This window comes from Xenopus laevis, chromosome 1L, assembly GCF_017654675.1.
Source record: "Xenopus laevis strain J_2021 chromosome 1L, Xenopus_laevis_v10.1, whole genome shotgun sequence".
Lineage (NCBI taxonomy): Eukaryota > Metazoa > Chordata > Amphibia > Anura > Pipidae > Xenopus > Xenopus laevis.
In genome coordinates this window covers 190,630,474-190,645,432 of record NC_054371.1, presented here as the reverse complement: position 1 = coordinate 190,645,432, position 14,959 = coordinate 190,630,474, and the positions used below count along the sequence as shown (strand labels likewise).

The window sequence follows — 14,959 nt, the reverse complement described above, 5'->3', positions numbered from 1 at the left end:
TAGAGAAGATTTGTTGCTGGGCGACTACCCTTTAGCAACTTTCCAATACAGGTATGGGACCTGTTATCCAGAATGGTCGTCAAGTGGATTTTATTGTCATTTCAGCCATATACAGTAAAACAGTACATAGTAGAAATAACGTTTCTCCAGAACGCATGGTGCTACACATAAGGCTATATCTAGTATAGGTCAATCTAAAAAAAAGGCTATAAGGCTCTCTAACATAAGGCTATAAAAGGTTTTATAAAGTGTGTATATTTCTATTTCTCCAAGTGTGTATATATTTTTTTTTTCTTTTCTTGAGGTGAACAATACATGGTCGTGCTGGGCGAGGTAGACATACATTTGTGAGTTTTTTTATGCAGTTCCTTGTGAATATATTCAGTTCAGTCCTTGGGAGTTGAGAAGCCTGATGGCTTGTACAAGAAAACTGTTGCACATCTGGAAGTTTGTGCCCTAATACTCCGGTATCTTTTACAGGATGGCAGGAGGGAAAAGAGATTGTGTGCAGGGTGGGTGCCATCCCTGGCAATGCTGGTAGCCCCTGGAAACAGCGGGTGTGGTAAATAACCACGATGGTGGGAAGCGAGACCCCAATGATCTTTTCCGCTGTCCCCGCCACCTGCTGCAGGATCTTGCTATCCGAACAGTTTCCGTACCAGGTAGTGATGCAGCTGCATAAGATGCTTTCAATAGATCCTCTGTAAAAGATAATGAGGATAGATGGTGGAAGTTGGGCTTTTTTCAGCTTTCACAGAAAGTAGAGACGTTGCTGTGCCTTCTTCACTATAGGGCTGGTGTTAAGGGTCCAGGAGAGGTTCTCTGCCAGGACCTGGAGTTTTCAAATTAGGATTTGGTTCAGCCAGGCAGGAGGATTCTTCTGAATCCTGCTGAAAAAGGCAGAAACCTGGAATCGGTGCATCCCTAATTATTACAGAGAAAAAGGAAATCATTAAAAAATTTTTTTAATAAAATGAAGTCTATGGGAGATGACCTTTCTGTATTTCAGAGCTTTCATTGCATGGTTGCTAGGGTCATTTTGACCGTAGCAACCAGACTGCTAAAATTGTAAACTGGAGGGCTGCTGAATAAAAAGCTACAAAACGTTGGAAAATTGCTTAGAGAGAGATTAATTTGTTCGGGTGAATGTTACCTTTAAATTCATAAGATTGAATGATTTGTGCTGCTATGTTGAGTTTTGCAGCAAGAATAGCAAGCTGCCATGTTTGTTGTGGCATCCCCAGTAGTTAAGCAGTAGGATTTGACACCTGTTACTGTATTTATATTATATAGTTCAAATTCATCTATGATGGACTGAAATTTGTTGTTGGATTTAAAGATGGTTCTTTCTATGCTTTTTAGTGCAAGTTACTTGTTACAGTGAGTTTATGATCCTGGAAATGATAAGCCTGTAAGTCTGACACGAGGAAGTGATTTTATGGTTAAAGGGTTCACATCTGGATTTCTGTTCCAGAGAAAGAAACCATAAGTAGTAATCACTGGTTTTCCGTCTCGTCAAACTCATTTACTTTGTTGATAAAAGAAGGAAGAAGTTGGGCAGAGATGTTACAGTAGAGCTAGTCTGTTTTCTTGCAGTGCAACATAAGGGCATTAGTCGCCTTCGATAAATCTTCACTACTGCTGGCGACTAATCTGCTAATTATTTCCCTACAGCAATAATTGAAATTACCAGTGGGAAAACATGCGGCTCTTCGTTTGTCCTTGCTCGACGTTGCCTCCCAAAGAAACTTTGTAAAAACAGTGTCTTGTATGTTTTCTCACCAGGATTTACCTATGGGCTATTATGTTAGACATCTAGTCACTCCAGCCTTCACACATTACATTTTTGGCGAACTATTTTATAAACATTTTTTATTTTGCACAGCCTATCTATTGACCTAGTTTTTATTTTAATACTGAACAATTCCTTTAAAGGGGTACTTTACCTTCACAAACTTTATTTATTACTTGTATATAGAATGCAGCTGCCATAAACTGAATTAACCTTTATGAAGTAGGCGCTGCTGCTTAGAACGGGAAGCCCCACCTACCAACCCCGCCAGCTGCTCCTGTGCAGGATCAGTTAGTTTTTTTTTTTCCCCATAATAACTGCTCATAGGAATTGTTACCAAGGAAATGGTTAACATCATATATAGGCAGTTTTCTGTTTGCTTAGGAATGGTGTCAATTATATGTAGGTGTCAAGCTCACTTTTAATCATCCGGTATAGCTTTTCCTGTAGATCAACATCATTTGTTTTTTAAATGAGTCGTAAAGTCAAAATATATGTTTCTCAATTAAATTATACATTGCGTCAACAGAAGAAATCTGTTTTCTTTTTAGATACATATGTCATAACAGATGGTGTTGTGTTTATTTTAAATGTAATTACCCCAGTAGTATGGCGCGCATAACAAGGTTAGATTTCATCTTTGATCTCATTTATCTGTTTAATATGTCATGCTCCTTCATGTTTCCTTCCCCAAATCTTACTCACTTGCGTTCTGACCTGCGCTCCCCAGCGTTCCGTTTTTTGGTGTTCAGCCGCAGGGGAGCGCAGGAATAGACGCATGTCATTATTTCAAATGGGGCTGTACTCACTCAGGCGCGTGTAGGCGCCGAACGCAGGTTGAGACGCAACATGCTGCATTTTTCCTGCGTTCGGCACCTACACGCGCCTGAGTGAGTACAGCCCCATTTGAAATAATGACATGCGTCTATTCCTGCGCTCCCCTGCGGCTGAACGCCAAAAAATGGAACGCAGGGGAGCGCAGGTCAGAACGCAAGTGAGTAAGAGCCCTAATGATGACTGGCATAATGGCTGTGTCCATGAAACTCGGTAGTGTTACCTCTCGCTTAAGCTGGCCATAGACGCAAAGATCCAATCGTTCAAATCCTCGACCGATCAGACTTCCCCATCTCCAGACCTATCACTAACCTAATCGAGGATTCGTACGATTGGATCTTTGCGTCTATGGCCAGCTTTAGTTCTCGCTCTGTGTTAGCATCCCTTGGATCATTTCAAAAGAACTGTTCATTACATGAACCTATGTGCCTTTAGTATTACTGAAAATTGTAATCACAGAAGTGAAACAAAATTTGTTGTTTAAACAGCCAAGGAGATTGTATCACACAATGAAAGTTACTGTTGCAATCGTGTGCGCTTTCTCTGCTGTTAAAAAGGGGAATAACCGGTTACCCTACTTCCCCCCCCCCCCCCTCCATGCATTTTTAACTGTTAAGCTAAATATATACGTTCAGGCTTCATTTTACTTATTTGTTTTTATCTTTAAAGGAACAGTAACACCAAAAAATGATTTTAAAAAATGTTTTAAAGTAATGAAAATATCATGTACTGTTGCCCTGCAATGGTAAAACTGATGTGTTTGCTTCAGAAACACTACTATAGTTCATATAAACAAGCTGCTGTGGAGCAATGGCGGAAATTGAAAAACGGCTATAATGCACAGGTTAACTAATGGATAACAGATAACACCATTAGACAGGCAGAGCTTATTGGCTATCTGCTGTGTAACCTGAGCCTTTTCTCCTTTGAATGGCTGCCCCCATTGCTACACAGCAGCTTATTTATATAAACAATAGTAGTGTTTCTTAAGCAAATACACCGGTTTACAACACTGCATTATATTTTCATTACTTGAAAACACTTTTATTTTTTGACATTACTTTTCCTTTAAAGCCTTACTGGTTTAGTGTGTTCTCTCCGTACACAATCTTGTTAAATCTAGGTAATAATTTTATAACACTGTTTGCATTGCTCTCGTTGGAAGATCATCTCATTTCAAATAACACCATGTACTGTGCACTGCTCTTTAGTAGCAGCTTTTGATTCACTGTGTTGTCAAATTGTGATCAAGTGTGCAGTATTGTATAATGGTTAAAAGCAAGTACAGTGTGATGTCTAATTTGTCTTCACTGGAGGCGCATGTACCACTGTTTGGTGACACTCTTAGTTTTTCCTGTGTTTAAGAGGGTTATTTATTAAAGCAAGTTGATTTTTACCTGAAAAATTCAAGTTTTCAAGAGTATTTTTCAATCACAAAAAAAACCTAAAATTTTTAGAGATGTTTTATACCCCGAACATGTAAATAGCTCGAATCCAGCGAAAACCTGTCAAGGTCACGTAGAAGTCAATTGCAAAGGTCCATTCATCTATTAAATTCAATTAATTCGATCAATTCAAGTTTTTTTTAAAATTTCGATTCAAGGTTTTTAACTCCGAATTCACTGATTCGAGTTTTTTCTTAAATCAGTTGAGTTCATTCAATAAAAAAATCTCACAAACCTCTAAAACTCTTATCTTTGACAAATAACTCCCTTAATGTTGTGATTAGTGTTTAATATATTACCATGGGGTTTTCTTATGTACAGCTATGGGACCTGTTATCCAGAATGCTCAGACCTGGTGTTTTCTGAATAATGGATCTTTCCATAGTTTGGATCTTCATACCTTAAGCCTACTAGAAAATCCACCCAATAGGCTGGTTTTGCTTCCAATAAGGATTAATTATATCTTAGTTGGGATCAAATACAAGGTACAGGTATGGGACCTGCTATCGAGAATGCTTGCCACTAATCACTTAGTCTTTGCGGCGATCGTGAGGCAACTTCGGTGACTTCAGAATACGAAGCGCCGTGTGTACCATGCCGCAGGCGACTTTTCATTATAGCCAGCGCAAGACAGAGGGCGTTCGGGGACATTGATCGCCTACAAGGCAATTAGTCACCAGGCGACTAAATCTCCCCGAATCGCCCAGTGTGCCCCTACCCTAAGTCTACTAGAAAATCATATAAACATTAAATACACCAAATAGGCTGGTGTTGCTTCCAACAAGGATTAATTATATCTTAGTTTGGAACAAGTACAAGCTACTGTTTTATTATTACAGGGGAAAAGGAAATAAACTTGCTTATTTCTGAAACAATGCATAATATTTAACTGATTTTTAGAAAGTTTCTTATTTCTGTTTGATGAATACTTTTTGCTATAGTTCCCCTTTAAAATCTTTTTTTTTTTTTATGCCAAAGTAGGAACTTTTGTAAGTAAAAACAAGGTGCACTGGTGCAAACTATGAAATATGTACTTCTTTTGTCAACTTTGTAACTACTACTTATGAATTCAGTATAATTTTTAGAATTAGTGGCAGCATAACTGCTGTACATGGGGACTAAAGTTATAAAATGAAAATATGAAACGCTGTTAAAACTTTTATTTGTGCAGTTAATCCAAATCAATGTAAATCACGTTAATTGATCCAAACTTCTAACATATTACACTACTAAGCCGTGCCACCCTCCAGTCTGCCTACCTCATGGCAGCCACTCCCTCCTGATGCTTTTCGCGCTATTGGGCGCTTCATCAATAGCGGGAAACGCGTCAGGAGGGAGTGGCTGCCATGAGGTAGGCAGACCGGGGGGTGATACGACTTTGTGGTGTAATATGTTAGAAGTTTGTATTAACTATTGTGGTTTACATTGATATGGATTAACTGCACAAATACATGTTTTAAGTGAGTTGCTGTGCACAGCTCTCACTATTGGATAGAATAACTACCAAGTTATACATACAACTAGCCATAGAAGTAAAATGTTCATTCTCTGGGGGTTGCCAAAAGACTGCTTTTGCCTGATTTGGCTACTGGCTGATCAGGTTATTTGTCCCTCAGGCTAACAATTGAATTATAAAAGAAGCTGTCAGGAGAGTGCTGCAACAGCCTAGTCTGGTTTTGCTTAACAAGCTTTTCAGAACTGCCGCACAGATATTGGCCAAAAATCAGTCTGCCTATCTATGTGCAGCTTATAACTTCAGTGGCCTACCCTAACAAGAAATTGGTTTCAAGCAGTGAAAAATAATGTATGAAAATATGCCAGTAATCTCTTAATCAATTAAAAGGATAGCAGAGAAATGTAATTTCTCCAAATTTAAGCTATTTGCCATAAATATTTTCAGAATAATTTTAGAATGAATCTTTATGAAGCAATCTCCATTTTGTATGTAATCTGTATGTTTGTATACAAACCTCTATTTTACAGTATATGTGGGTGTTGTTAACCATAATAATAATAGAGAAGCAGAATTGACCAGTCCCTGGATCAACTTTGTTCTAAAAGAACACGCTGTTTGCCCAATGGAGACCAAAACTGCACAGCATATTTTATATGGGGACTTACCAGTGTTTTTTTTTTTTTGTTTTTTTTAAACAGGAATACTCCTTTTACTAAAGCTCAAATTAAAATTGAACCCAATACAGAACCCTGTGGAACTCCACCCAGACCATACTCCATGTAGAGAATGTAGTATTAACAACAACCACCTTCTGTACCCGGTCCCATAGACTTTCTATCCATGTTCAAACAACATTATTAAGACCAACAGAACTTTGTTTAGGAACAGTTGTTTATGGGGCACTGTATCAAATCATATGGCAAAATCCAAGTACAGGTATGGAACCTGTTATCCAGAATGCTCAGAACCCAGTGTTTTTCTTTTTTAGATCTCTTTAGTCTCTAGATCTCCATAAGTCTATTAAAAATCATTTAAACATTAAACCCAATAAGATTGAATGTATTGCTTCCAATAAGCTTTGATTAAATCTTGTTTGGGATCAAGTACAAGGTACAGGTATAGGATCTGTTATCCAGAATGCTTGGGGCCTGGGGTTTTCCAGATAACAGATCTTTCTCTTCATACCTTAAGTCTACTAGAAAATCATGTAAACATTAAATAAACCCAATAAGCTGGTTTTGCTTCCAATAAGGATTAATTATATCTTAGTTTGGATCAAGTTCAAGCTACTGTTTTATTATTACAGAGAAAAGGGAAATCATTTTTAAAAATCTGAATTATTTGTATAAAATGGAGTTTATGGGAGACTGCTATTCCGTAATTTGGAGCTTTCTGTACAACGGGTTTCCGGATAATGGATCCCATATCTGTACTATTTTATTACAGAGGAAAAGGAAATAATTTTTAAAAATGTTAATTGATTAAAAATTGAGTCTATGGGAAATGGCCATACTGTAATTCGGAGCTTTTTGGATAAAGGGTTTCCAGATAACTGTCCCATACCTGTAGATCACATCCACTACAACCCCACTGTCCAACTTTCTGCTTACCTTGCTTAAAAAGCAATCCGATTTGCCTGACGTGACCTATCCTTCACAAAGCCGTGCTGATTACTGCTTATAATGCCGTTCTCCAGAACATTATCTTATATGTCATGCCTTATACTTTCAAATGACTTTCCCACCGCAGATGTCAAAATTACAACTTCATTATATTTACTCCAATCCAAAGGTATCATACCAGATGAAAGCTAGTTTGAAAAAGTTGCCTGGCTAAAGCTGAAATGATTACTTTCTCTTGCTGCTCTAGAATTCATCAGGTCCTTGTTCACATTCAGTTTGAATAAGCATTTAAGTGTACAGTATCTACAACTCTGCTATGCAAACTGAGAAATAAATATACATTTAATATATAAAAAGGAATACACTGGATTTCATTAGTCAATAGAACTTAGAACCCGGGAAATAGCTTAGTGGTTAGCACTCATAGGGTAAGGGCACACGGGGAGATTCAGTCGCTTCGCTTCTAATCGCCTCTTCTTCTGGTTGACAAGCTCCCCGATCTGCCTTTTCCTAACTTCCCGCTGGCTATAATAAAAAATCGCCAGCAGTATGGCACTCGTGGCGATTCCGTTTTCCGAATGGGCGACTTTGGAAAACGAAGCGCCGCGAGTGCCATACCACTGGCAATTTTCATTATAACCGTCGGGAAGTTAGGGGAAAGCAGATCGGGGAGATTGTCGCCCAGAAGAAGAGGCGATTAGTCTGCAAGCGACTAAATCTCCCCGTGTGCCCTTACTGCGCTGGCGTCCTGAGTTTGATACAGATATAAATATGAGATAAACACATTGGTGCTATATATACAATTTTCTAGTTTTTTTTTTTATGGTCAAAACTGTCAAATCTGACTAGGGAATCGTTCAAATTCGATTTGAGTTTTTTTTTTAAATTCTAATTTGATTTTCGAGATTTATCATACAGGCCCTTTAAGAACTCAAATTCAACTATTCGCCACCTAAAACCTGACCAATTGCTGTTTTAGTCGATGGGAGACATCCTGGGATAAATTTGGAGTTGTTTGCAGCCTTCCTGATATTTGAGTTTTTTCGGGAAAAAAACTCGAATCGTATTCAATTTGATATTTCGGGTCGATCCTATTTACCCGAGTTTAAGAAATTCGATTTTTTTAAATAAATTTAGATTGGTCGAATTTTGAGTTCATGGGAGTTTATGGGAGTTTTTAAAAACCCACATGAATTTGAAATTCGACCTTTGATTAATATGCCTCTAATTGTCATAGCACTGTCAATCAGATCTGTCTGCACAGAACAGAATATTAGATTTTGCACCCATTGATTGGATAAAACAAAGCCTGTTTTATTGTCATCGATGCTGAATTCTGTACCAGCGACACAAAAAGAAGTATTCATCTGTCTGAACCAGAAGTGTCAGTTATTTGCAGCTACAGTGTTTCCTCATATGCAACCGATTCATTATTTCTTTTCTGTTTTAAGGATGGAGATGCAATCTGGAAAGGAGACCACTTGCAACAAGGTTTTATTTCTGCAACAGGAACATCATTAGTGCAAATATGAAACTCTGAGCACCTGCTGCGATTTGCTGCTGAATTATCATATATAGACGAGACTGAGTAGATTCCCAATTTCATGTAGACAATAAATCATTCGCTAGAATGTCTGTCAGTGCAACAGAAAACGACGTTCCCAGGTTCTTTGTGGGATGTGAGGAATCTGATGAACTGTTGGACCAAAGCAAACCAGAAAACTTGGACAATCTGTATGAGCACACGGAAGATGAGGAGGATGAAGAGGATGATGAATATGACTCTGTATGTATATTATAAATTAACTTCACTTGTGCTCATTTAACAGAAAGTTAACCACTCAAAAATGTTTTGCCTAATAAAAGAAAACATAATTCTAAGCAACTTTGCAATATACATTCATTACAACTTTTTCTATGTTTTTTTAAGTTATTTGTATATGTATTGGAAAGTTGCTTAAAATTGTCTTCTATTTTATTTTGGGGTTGACTTGTACTTTAAAGGGATACTGTCTTGGGAAAATCAGTTAATATTGCTGCTCCGGCAACATTCTGCACTGAAATCTTTCTCGAAAGAGCAAAAACATTTTTTATATTTAATTTAAAAATCTTACATGGGGCTAGACATATTGTCGGTTTCCCAGCTGCCCCCAGTCATGAGACTTGTGCTCTGATAAACTTCCATCACTATTTACTGCTGTACTGCAAGTTGGAGTGATATCACCTCCCCCCCCAGCAGCCTAACAGAACAATGGGAAGGTAACAAGATAACAGCTTCCTAACACAAGATAACAGCTGCCTGGTAGATCTAAGAACAGCACTCAATAGTAAAATCCAGGTCCCACTGCGGCACATTCAGTTACATTGAGTAGGAGAAACAACAGCCTGCCAGAAAGCAGTTCCATCCTAAAGTGCTGGCTCTTTCTGAAAGCACATGACCAGGGAAAATAATCTGAGATGGCTGCCTACACACCAATATTCCAACTTAAAAAAAAATACACTTGCTGGTTGAGGAATTACATTTTAAATTGTAGAGTGAATTATTTGCAGTGTAATTTTGAAATAAAAAATACATAAACAAACCATGACAGAATCCCTTTAAATATGTGTTGTGGAGGAAACATTAATTTTCAAAGGATATATTCAGTGGAGCCACTGTCTATTGAGGATATTTGTGTTGCTTTAATTTGTAACTCTGGACTGTTAGAAGATGATGGAAGTTGTAGTCTAGACTGAGACAGACAGTGTTGTAATTAGCTCCAGCTACTAGGTGAAGCTATTATAATGTAGGTGCATCCTTACAAGAGGAGAGTGATTAATTGATGTTCTAACACAGTGATGTCCAACGAGTGGGTCGTTAGCAACATGTTACTCACCAACCCCTTGGATGTTGCTCCCAGTAGCCTCAAAGCAGATGCTTATTTTTGAAATCCAGGCTTGGAGGCAAGTTGTATTTGCATAAAAACCAGATGTACTGACAAATAGAGCCTCCTGTAGGCTGCCAGTTTACATAGGGGCTACCAAATAGCCAATCACAGCCCTTATTTGGCATCTCCTCAGGGACCTGTTCTAACATAACTACTGCTAAAATAATTTTTTAATGTTTCAATTCTATATGCCGAGTCAGGTGATTAAAATAAACAATGTAATGCAAAAGGGAACTTTAAGGGGTTATTTATTAAAGGGGTGGTTCACCTTTAAGCTAACTTTTATTATATTACAGAATGGCCAATTCTAAGCCTTTTTTTTATATGGCCTTCATTTTTTCATTTTTATAGTGGTTTATTTTAAGCATTCTTCTTCTTCTGACTCTTTCCAGCTTTCAAATGGGGGTTACTGACCCCATCTAAAAACAAATGCTCTGTAATACAGATATATACCTGTATTGTTATTGCAATTTGTTATTACTTATCTTTCTATTCAGGCCGTTCCTATTTATATTCCAGTCTCTTATTCATATTAATGCATGGTTGCTAGGGTAAATTGGACCCTAGCAACCTGATTGCTGAAACTGCAAACTTGAGAGCTGCTGAATAAAAAGCTAAATAACTAAAAAAAACTAAATAATAAAAAAATTAAAGCTGTATCACTCTCTACATCATACTAACAATTAATTTAAAGGTGAACCACCCCTTTAAACCTCATATTTTTCTGGTCGGGCTTTTTGGGGCAAAAATTTGAGAAAAAAAAACTCACATTTTTCTATATTTAATATACCCTGATACTGCAACAAGCCTGAATCTGAAAATCCGCCATCTCAGACGGTCGAGGTCCTGTATAAGTCGATTGAAGAGCACCTATCCCAAGTTGAAGTTATAGTGGTCTTTGGTGGGTTTAGCATGAAAATCCAGGTTTTAGTGCAAAACTCGAAAAAAATCGGGTTTTCACTAATTTGTTTTGATTTTTTTTTTTTTTTAACCAATTGGATTAAATCAAGTTGATTTATTAATAAATAAGGCAAAATCAGGCATGGAAGTTTGGACAAGCTTTTTTTATTGGGACAATGAGATAAATTCAGATTTCAATAAATAAGCCTCTTTCCATAACTTCTTGTCTGTCCCTGTGAATATGGCTGCAGTGAATTGCCTGGCAGTGTAATGGAATCCTTTATTTGAAATGATTGCTTATGGAACTATTCCATGTTTTGCTAACCCTGATCTTATGGATTTGTCCTTTTGATGAGCAGTACTTGATAGCTATGGTTTAATGTGATAATTGGCAAGTGACGTATGCTGCATTGAGTCTTTCAGCACTCGCAGATACAATCGCACTAATTACGGATGCCATTCCAACTTTGCTAAGCTCAATCTATTAGTGTTTCTCACAAGCATTTCTGTGGCGATCCTTCCGTGACTATTTCTTTCTGCTTGCCTTTTTTTTAGCCGCCGGAGAGACAGATTGTGGTCGGAATCTGTGCAATGGCAAAGAAATCTAAATCGAAACCGATGAAAGAAATCCTGGAACGCCTGTCCTTGTTCAAGTATATCACTGTTGTTATTTTTGAAGAAGAGGTCATTTTAAATGAGACCGTGGAAAACTGGCCTTTGTGCGACTGTCTCATTTCTTTCCATTCGAAAGGTATAGCACTATTGGTTATTTTTGTTTTTCACACCAGAAGTTTTCTCTTATAAACTATAGTTGTCTATCGTTTGGGTAGCTCCCTAATTAGCATTAGAGGGAAAAAAGCAAGAAACTTGTTCCTTCTTTGTGTCTTTGTACCCAAGTTAGAACAAGTTGAATCCTTAAGGGGCAGATTTATCAAGGGTCGAATAGGAAATTCGTAATTTCAAATTCTTTTTTTGGTCAAAACTCACAAATTCGAATAGGGAATAATCTAAACTCGATTCGAAATTTGAGTTTTATCAAACCTTTACCCTGAGAATAATTCGAATTCGACTATTCGCCACCTAAAACCTGCCATGTTCATGTAAGTCAATGGGAGAGGTCCAGGGACCCATTTGTTAAAGGGGAACTCCGGCTTCCAAACCAAAATTTGATAAAGAGCCCATATAACACAAAAAACCCTAATATATTTATTCATATAAAGTATGAATAAATGCCATTTTCTATGCTGAAATCCAGCTGTTTTACAGTTCTTCACTTTCTGCATCATTTGAAATCCTGGCAGGGAAGGAGGGACTAAATACTGATGTTACAAATTGTATCAACTTCTCCACAGCTTAAAGACAACATGCAGGAACTACATAACCCACAATGCATTGCACTGATGTTCCTTTCCTTATTGAAATCACGTGTGAATTGTGGTGTTTGGAGGATGCAGGCTGAGGACAGATGACTGTTGATACAAAGTGACAGTAGTCAGACAGATCAGCAGGATAGCTGGGGGCTAGGCTTAGGGGACTGTTCCAAACCATTAAAAATCATAAAATGTCTGCATATTTTTTAATTGATGTATATTGCAAAGTTGCTTGAAATTATATTTACTTTTCAAAAAGTATTTCAAAAAGATTCGAGTTTTTGGGTCGATTATATTCGTTCGAGTTTTAGATAATCAATTTTTTTCTCAAATAACCTCCCAATCGAATTTCGAGTATATTCAAATTTATTAGAGTAAAAAAAATTTCACATGAATTCAAAAGTCGACCTTTGATAAATGGGCCTCAAAATGTTCCTACATGTAAACGTAGATTTCACCTGCTAGGCTAGACTGACCGCTTTCTAAATGATTTTGAACATGACAATGGAACCTGCATGACAATGGAACCTGCAGGCTGCTTACAGCGAATCTATTATGTGTTATATTGTTATGGGAAAATGTATAAGGATATGGAAAAATGCCATTGATATACACCGTACATTGCTTATTTGAGTTTATCAAATTAGCCTTCCCCGTTAGACCCCCTGTGTAATGAACTCTTCTGTGTCTGGAAAGGTGGCCATACATAACGCTCATTTGGCGATTTCGCCAAACAAGAGGATCACTCCCCGCTATGCCCTCCTTGAGGTGGGCTATATCGGACTGATCCAATCGTGGGCCCTAGGGCCCAACAATTGGATCATAAAGAGGAATATCGAGGTACTGCATCCACGAACAGAGGCGGTCTGCGATCCGACAGGATTTTTATCTCTCGGCCAGATATCGATCCGGGAAGCCCGTTGGAGGGCCCCACACACGGGCCAATAAACTGCTGACTCAGTCTGTCGGCAGCTTTCATTGGCCCATATATGGCCACCTTGAGAATGAAACTGTCTGCAGCTGGAGGAAGGGAGTGACTTGTATTTAACAACCTCTCCTGATTTCAGAGAAAGGCAGACAGAAGGGGTAAAAAATTAAATTAGGTTTGAATTAATTTTTTTTTTTTTTTTTATCAAAAGAAAGTCTACAGTCAAAGTTCAACCTGTAGCTTTAACACTGTTTCTATTTATTGCGCTTATGTTAAACAACGTTATGTTTATTGCCCCTTCAAGGGCTGAAAGTATATTTACGGTCCATTTGCTTTATTTCCCCAAGCTTCTGTGAATGTACAGGTATGGGATCCTTTATCTGGAAACTTGTTATACAGAGAGCTCAGATTTGCAGAAAGGCCGTCTTCAATAGACTCCATTTTGCCCAAATAATTTCCTTTTTCTCTGTAATAATAAAATTGATGGAAGCAAAACCAGCCTATTGGGTTTGTTTAATAGTAGAATTACGGTATTAGATTCAAATTATGTAAAGATCAGTTATCAGGAAAACCCCAGGTACCAAGCATTCTGGATAACAGGTCCCATACCTGTATTAATGGCTGGACTTAGTTTGACCGTGCCCATGTAGCAGTTGTCTTACTTGGCCAGAAGTTCCTAACCCCCTCCCACAAGACACTTTCTAGTGGTTATAATCCTATGGAAAGAACCCAGAAGCAGGGCCTAGCAGTCTATATGAATTGGTGTCCTATTATTGGGGGCAAATGTTTCTGTAAATAGTACTTCTTCTAGTAGTGACAGCTGCCTAAGTATTTTCCATGACTGTGGAAATGCCTCACACAAGCCTATGGTTGAAGCTTAAAGGGGTTGTTCAGCTTTAAATTAACTTTTAGTATGATGTAGAGCAGGGGTCCCCAACCTTTTTCACCTGTGAGCAACATTCAGATGTAACAAGACTTGGGGAGCAACACAAGCATGAAAAATGTTACTGGGTGGTGCCAAATTAATTTGAAAACTGGGAAGAGTCATGAGAAGGAAAATAATTCAAAAACTATAAAAATAAAAATAACGAAGACCAATGGAAAAGTTAATTAGAATAAGCTATTCTGCTAAAAGTTAACTTAAAGTGAACCACCCCTTTAAGACTCAAATCTTTATATTCAGCATCAGTTATGCACATAATGAGTTATTAGAGTTTGCAGTGTACTGTGCAGCAGTGTTTCAAGAACAGCCTTATGTTCTGAGATTATAGATTCATATGGTTTATAGGATTGAAGGATTGTCTGGCAGGGAATTTAAACCTGCATTAAAAATAACAGCAGCAGTAATGTCTACTTGAAAAAAATAGACAAATCGTTTTATGTTAAGGAGAATAAAGATAAGAACAGCATTTTTCATCTACAATGCAAATTTCTGTGTAGGTAACAAACGAACGTTTTATTTACATTAGATTACATTGATCAAGGCTAGAGCTAAGGGTAGGCAGATAAGGGAAAAGCATGCTGGGCATTTCTTTGGTGCAGGTTAGTCTTGGGCGGGCTCTTCTATAGGACATTTCATTAGCTATGGACTTCTTAACTATGGTTCAGTGATAAACAGACCAATATCTATAGTTGGTATTATAAAAATAAATCTTTATTAGATGTTAGTCTTTTTTTTTTTTTTT

The 14,959-nt window shown here is 37.7% G+C and overlaps 1 protein-coding gene across 12 annotated transcripts in view; it reads left to right on the top strand.

The window, feature by feature from the left end:
• Positions 1-14,959, top strand: part of ppip5k2.L (diphosphoinositol pentakisphosphate kinase 2 L homeolog) — a 69,474-nt gene that overhangs the window by 1,206 nt on the left and 53,309 nt on the right. For 11 of the 12 annotated variants that reach the window (XM_018248286.2, XM_041568385.1, XM_018248301.2 and 8 more), the window contains exons 2-3: positions 8,601-8,935; positions 11,532-11,727. In XM_018248286.2, the coding sequence (XP_018103775.1) occupies positions 8,780-8,935; positions 11,532-11,727 (352 nt within the window). In that variant the 5' untranslated portion in view covers positions 8,601-8,779. Of the gene's footprint in view, positions 1-8,600; positions 8,936-11,531; positions 11,728-14,959 lie in introns of those variants that run through there. The other variant, XM_041568402.1, reaches the window with a different exon arrangement.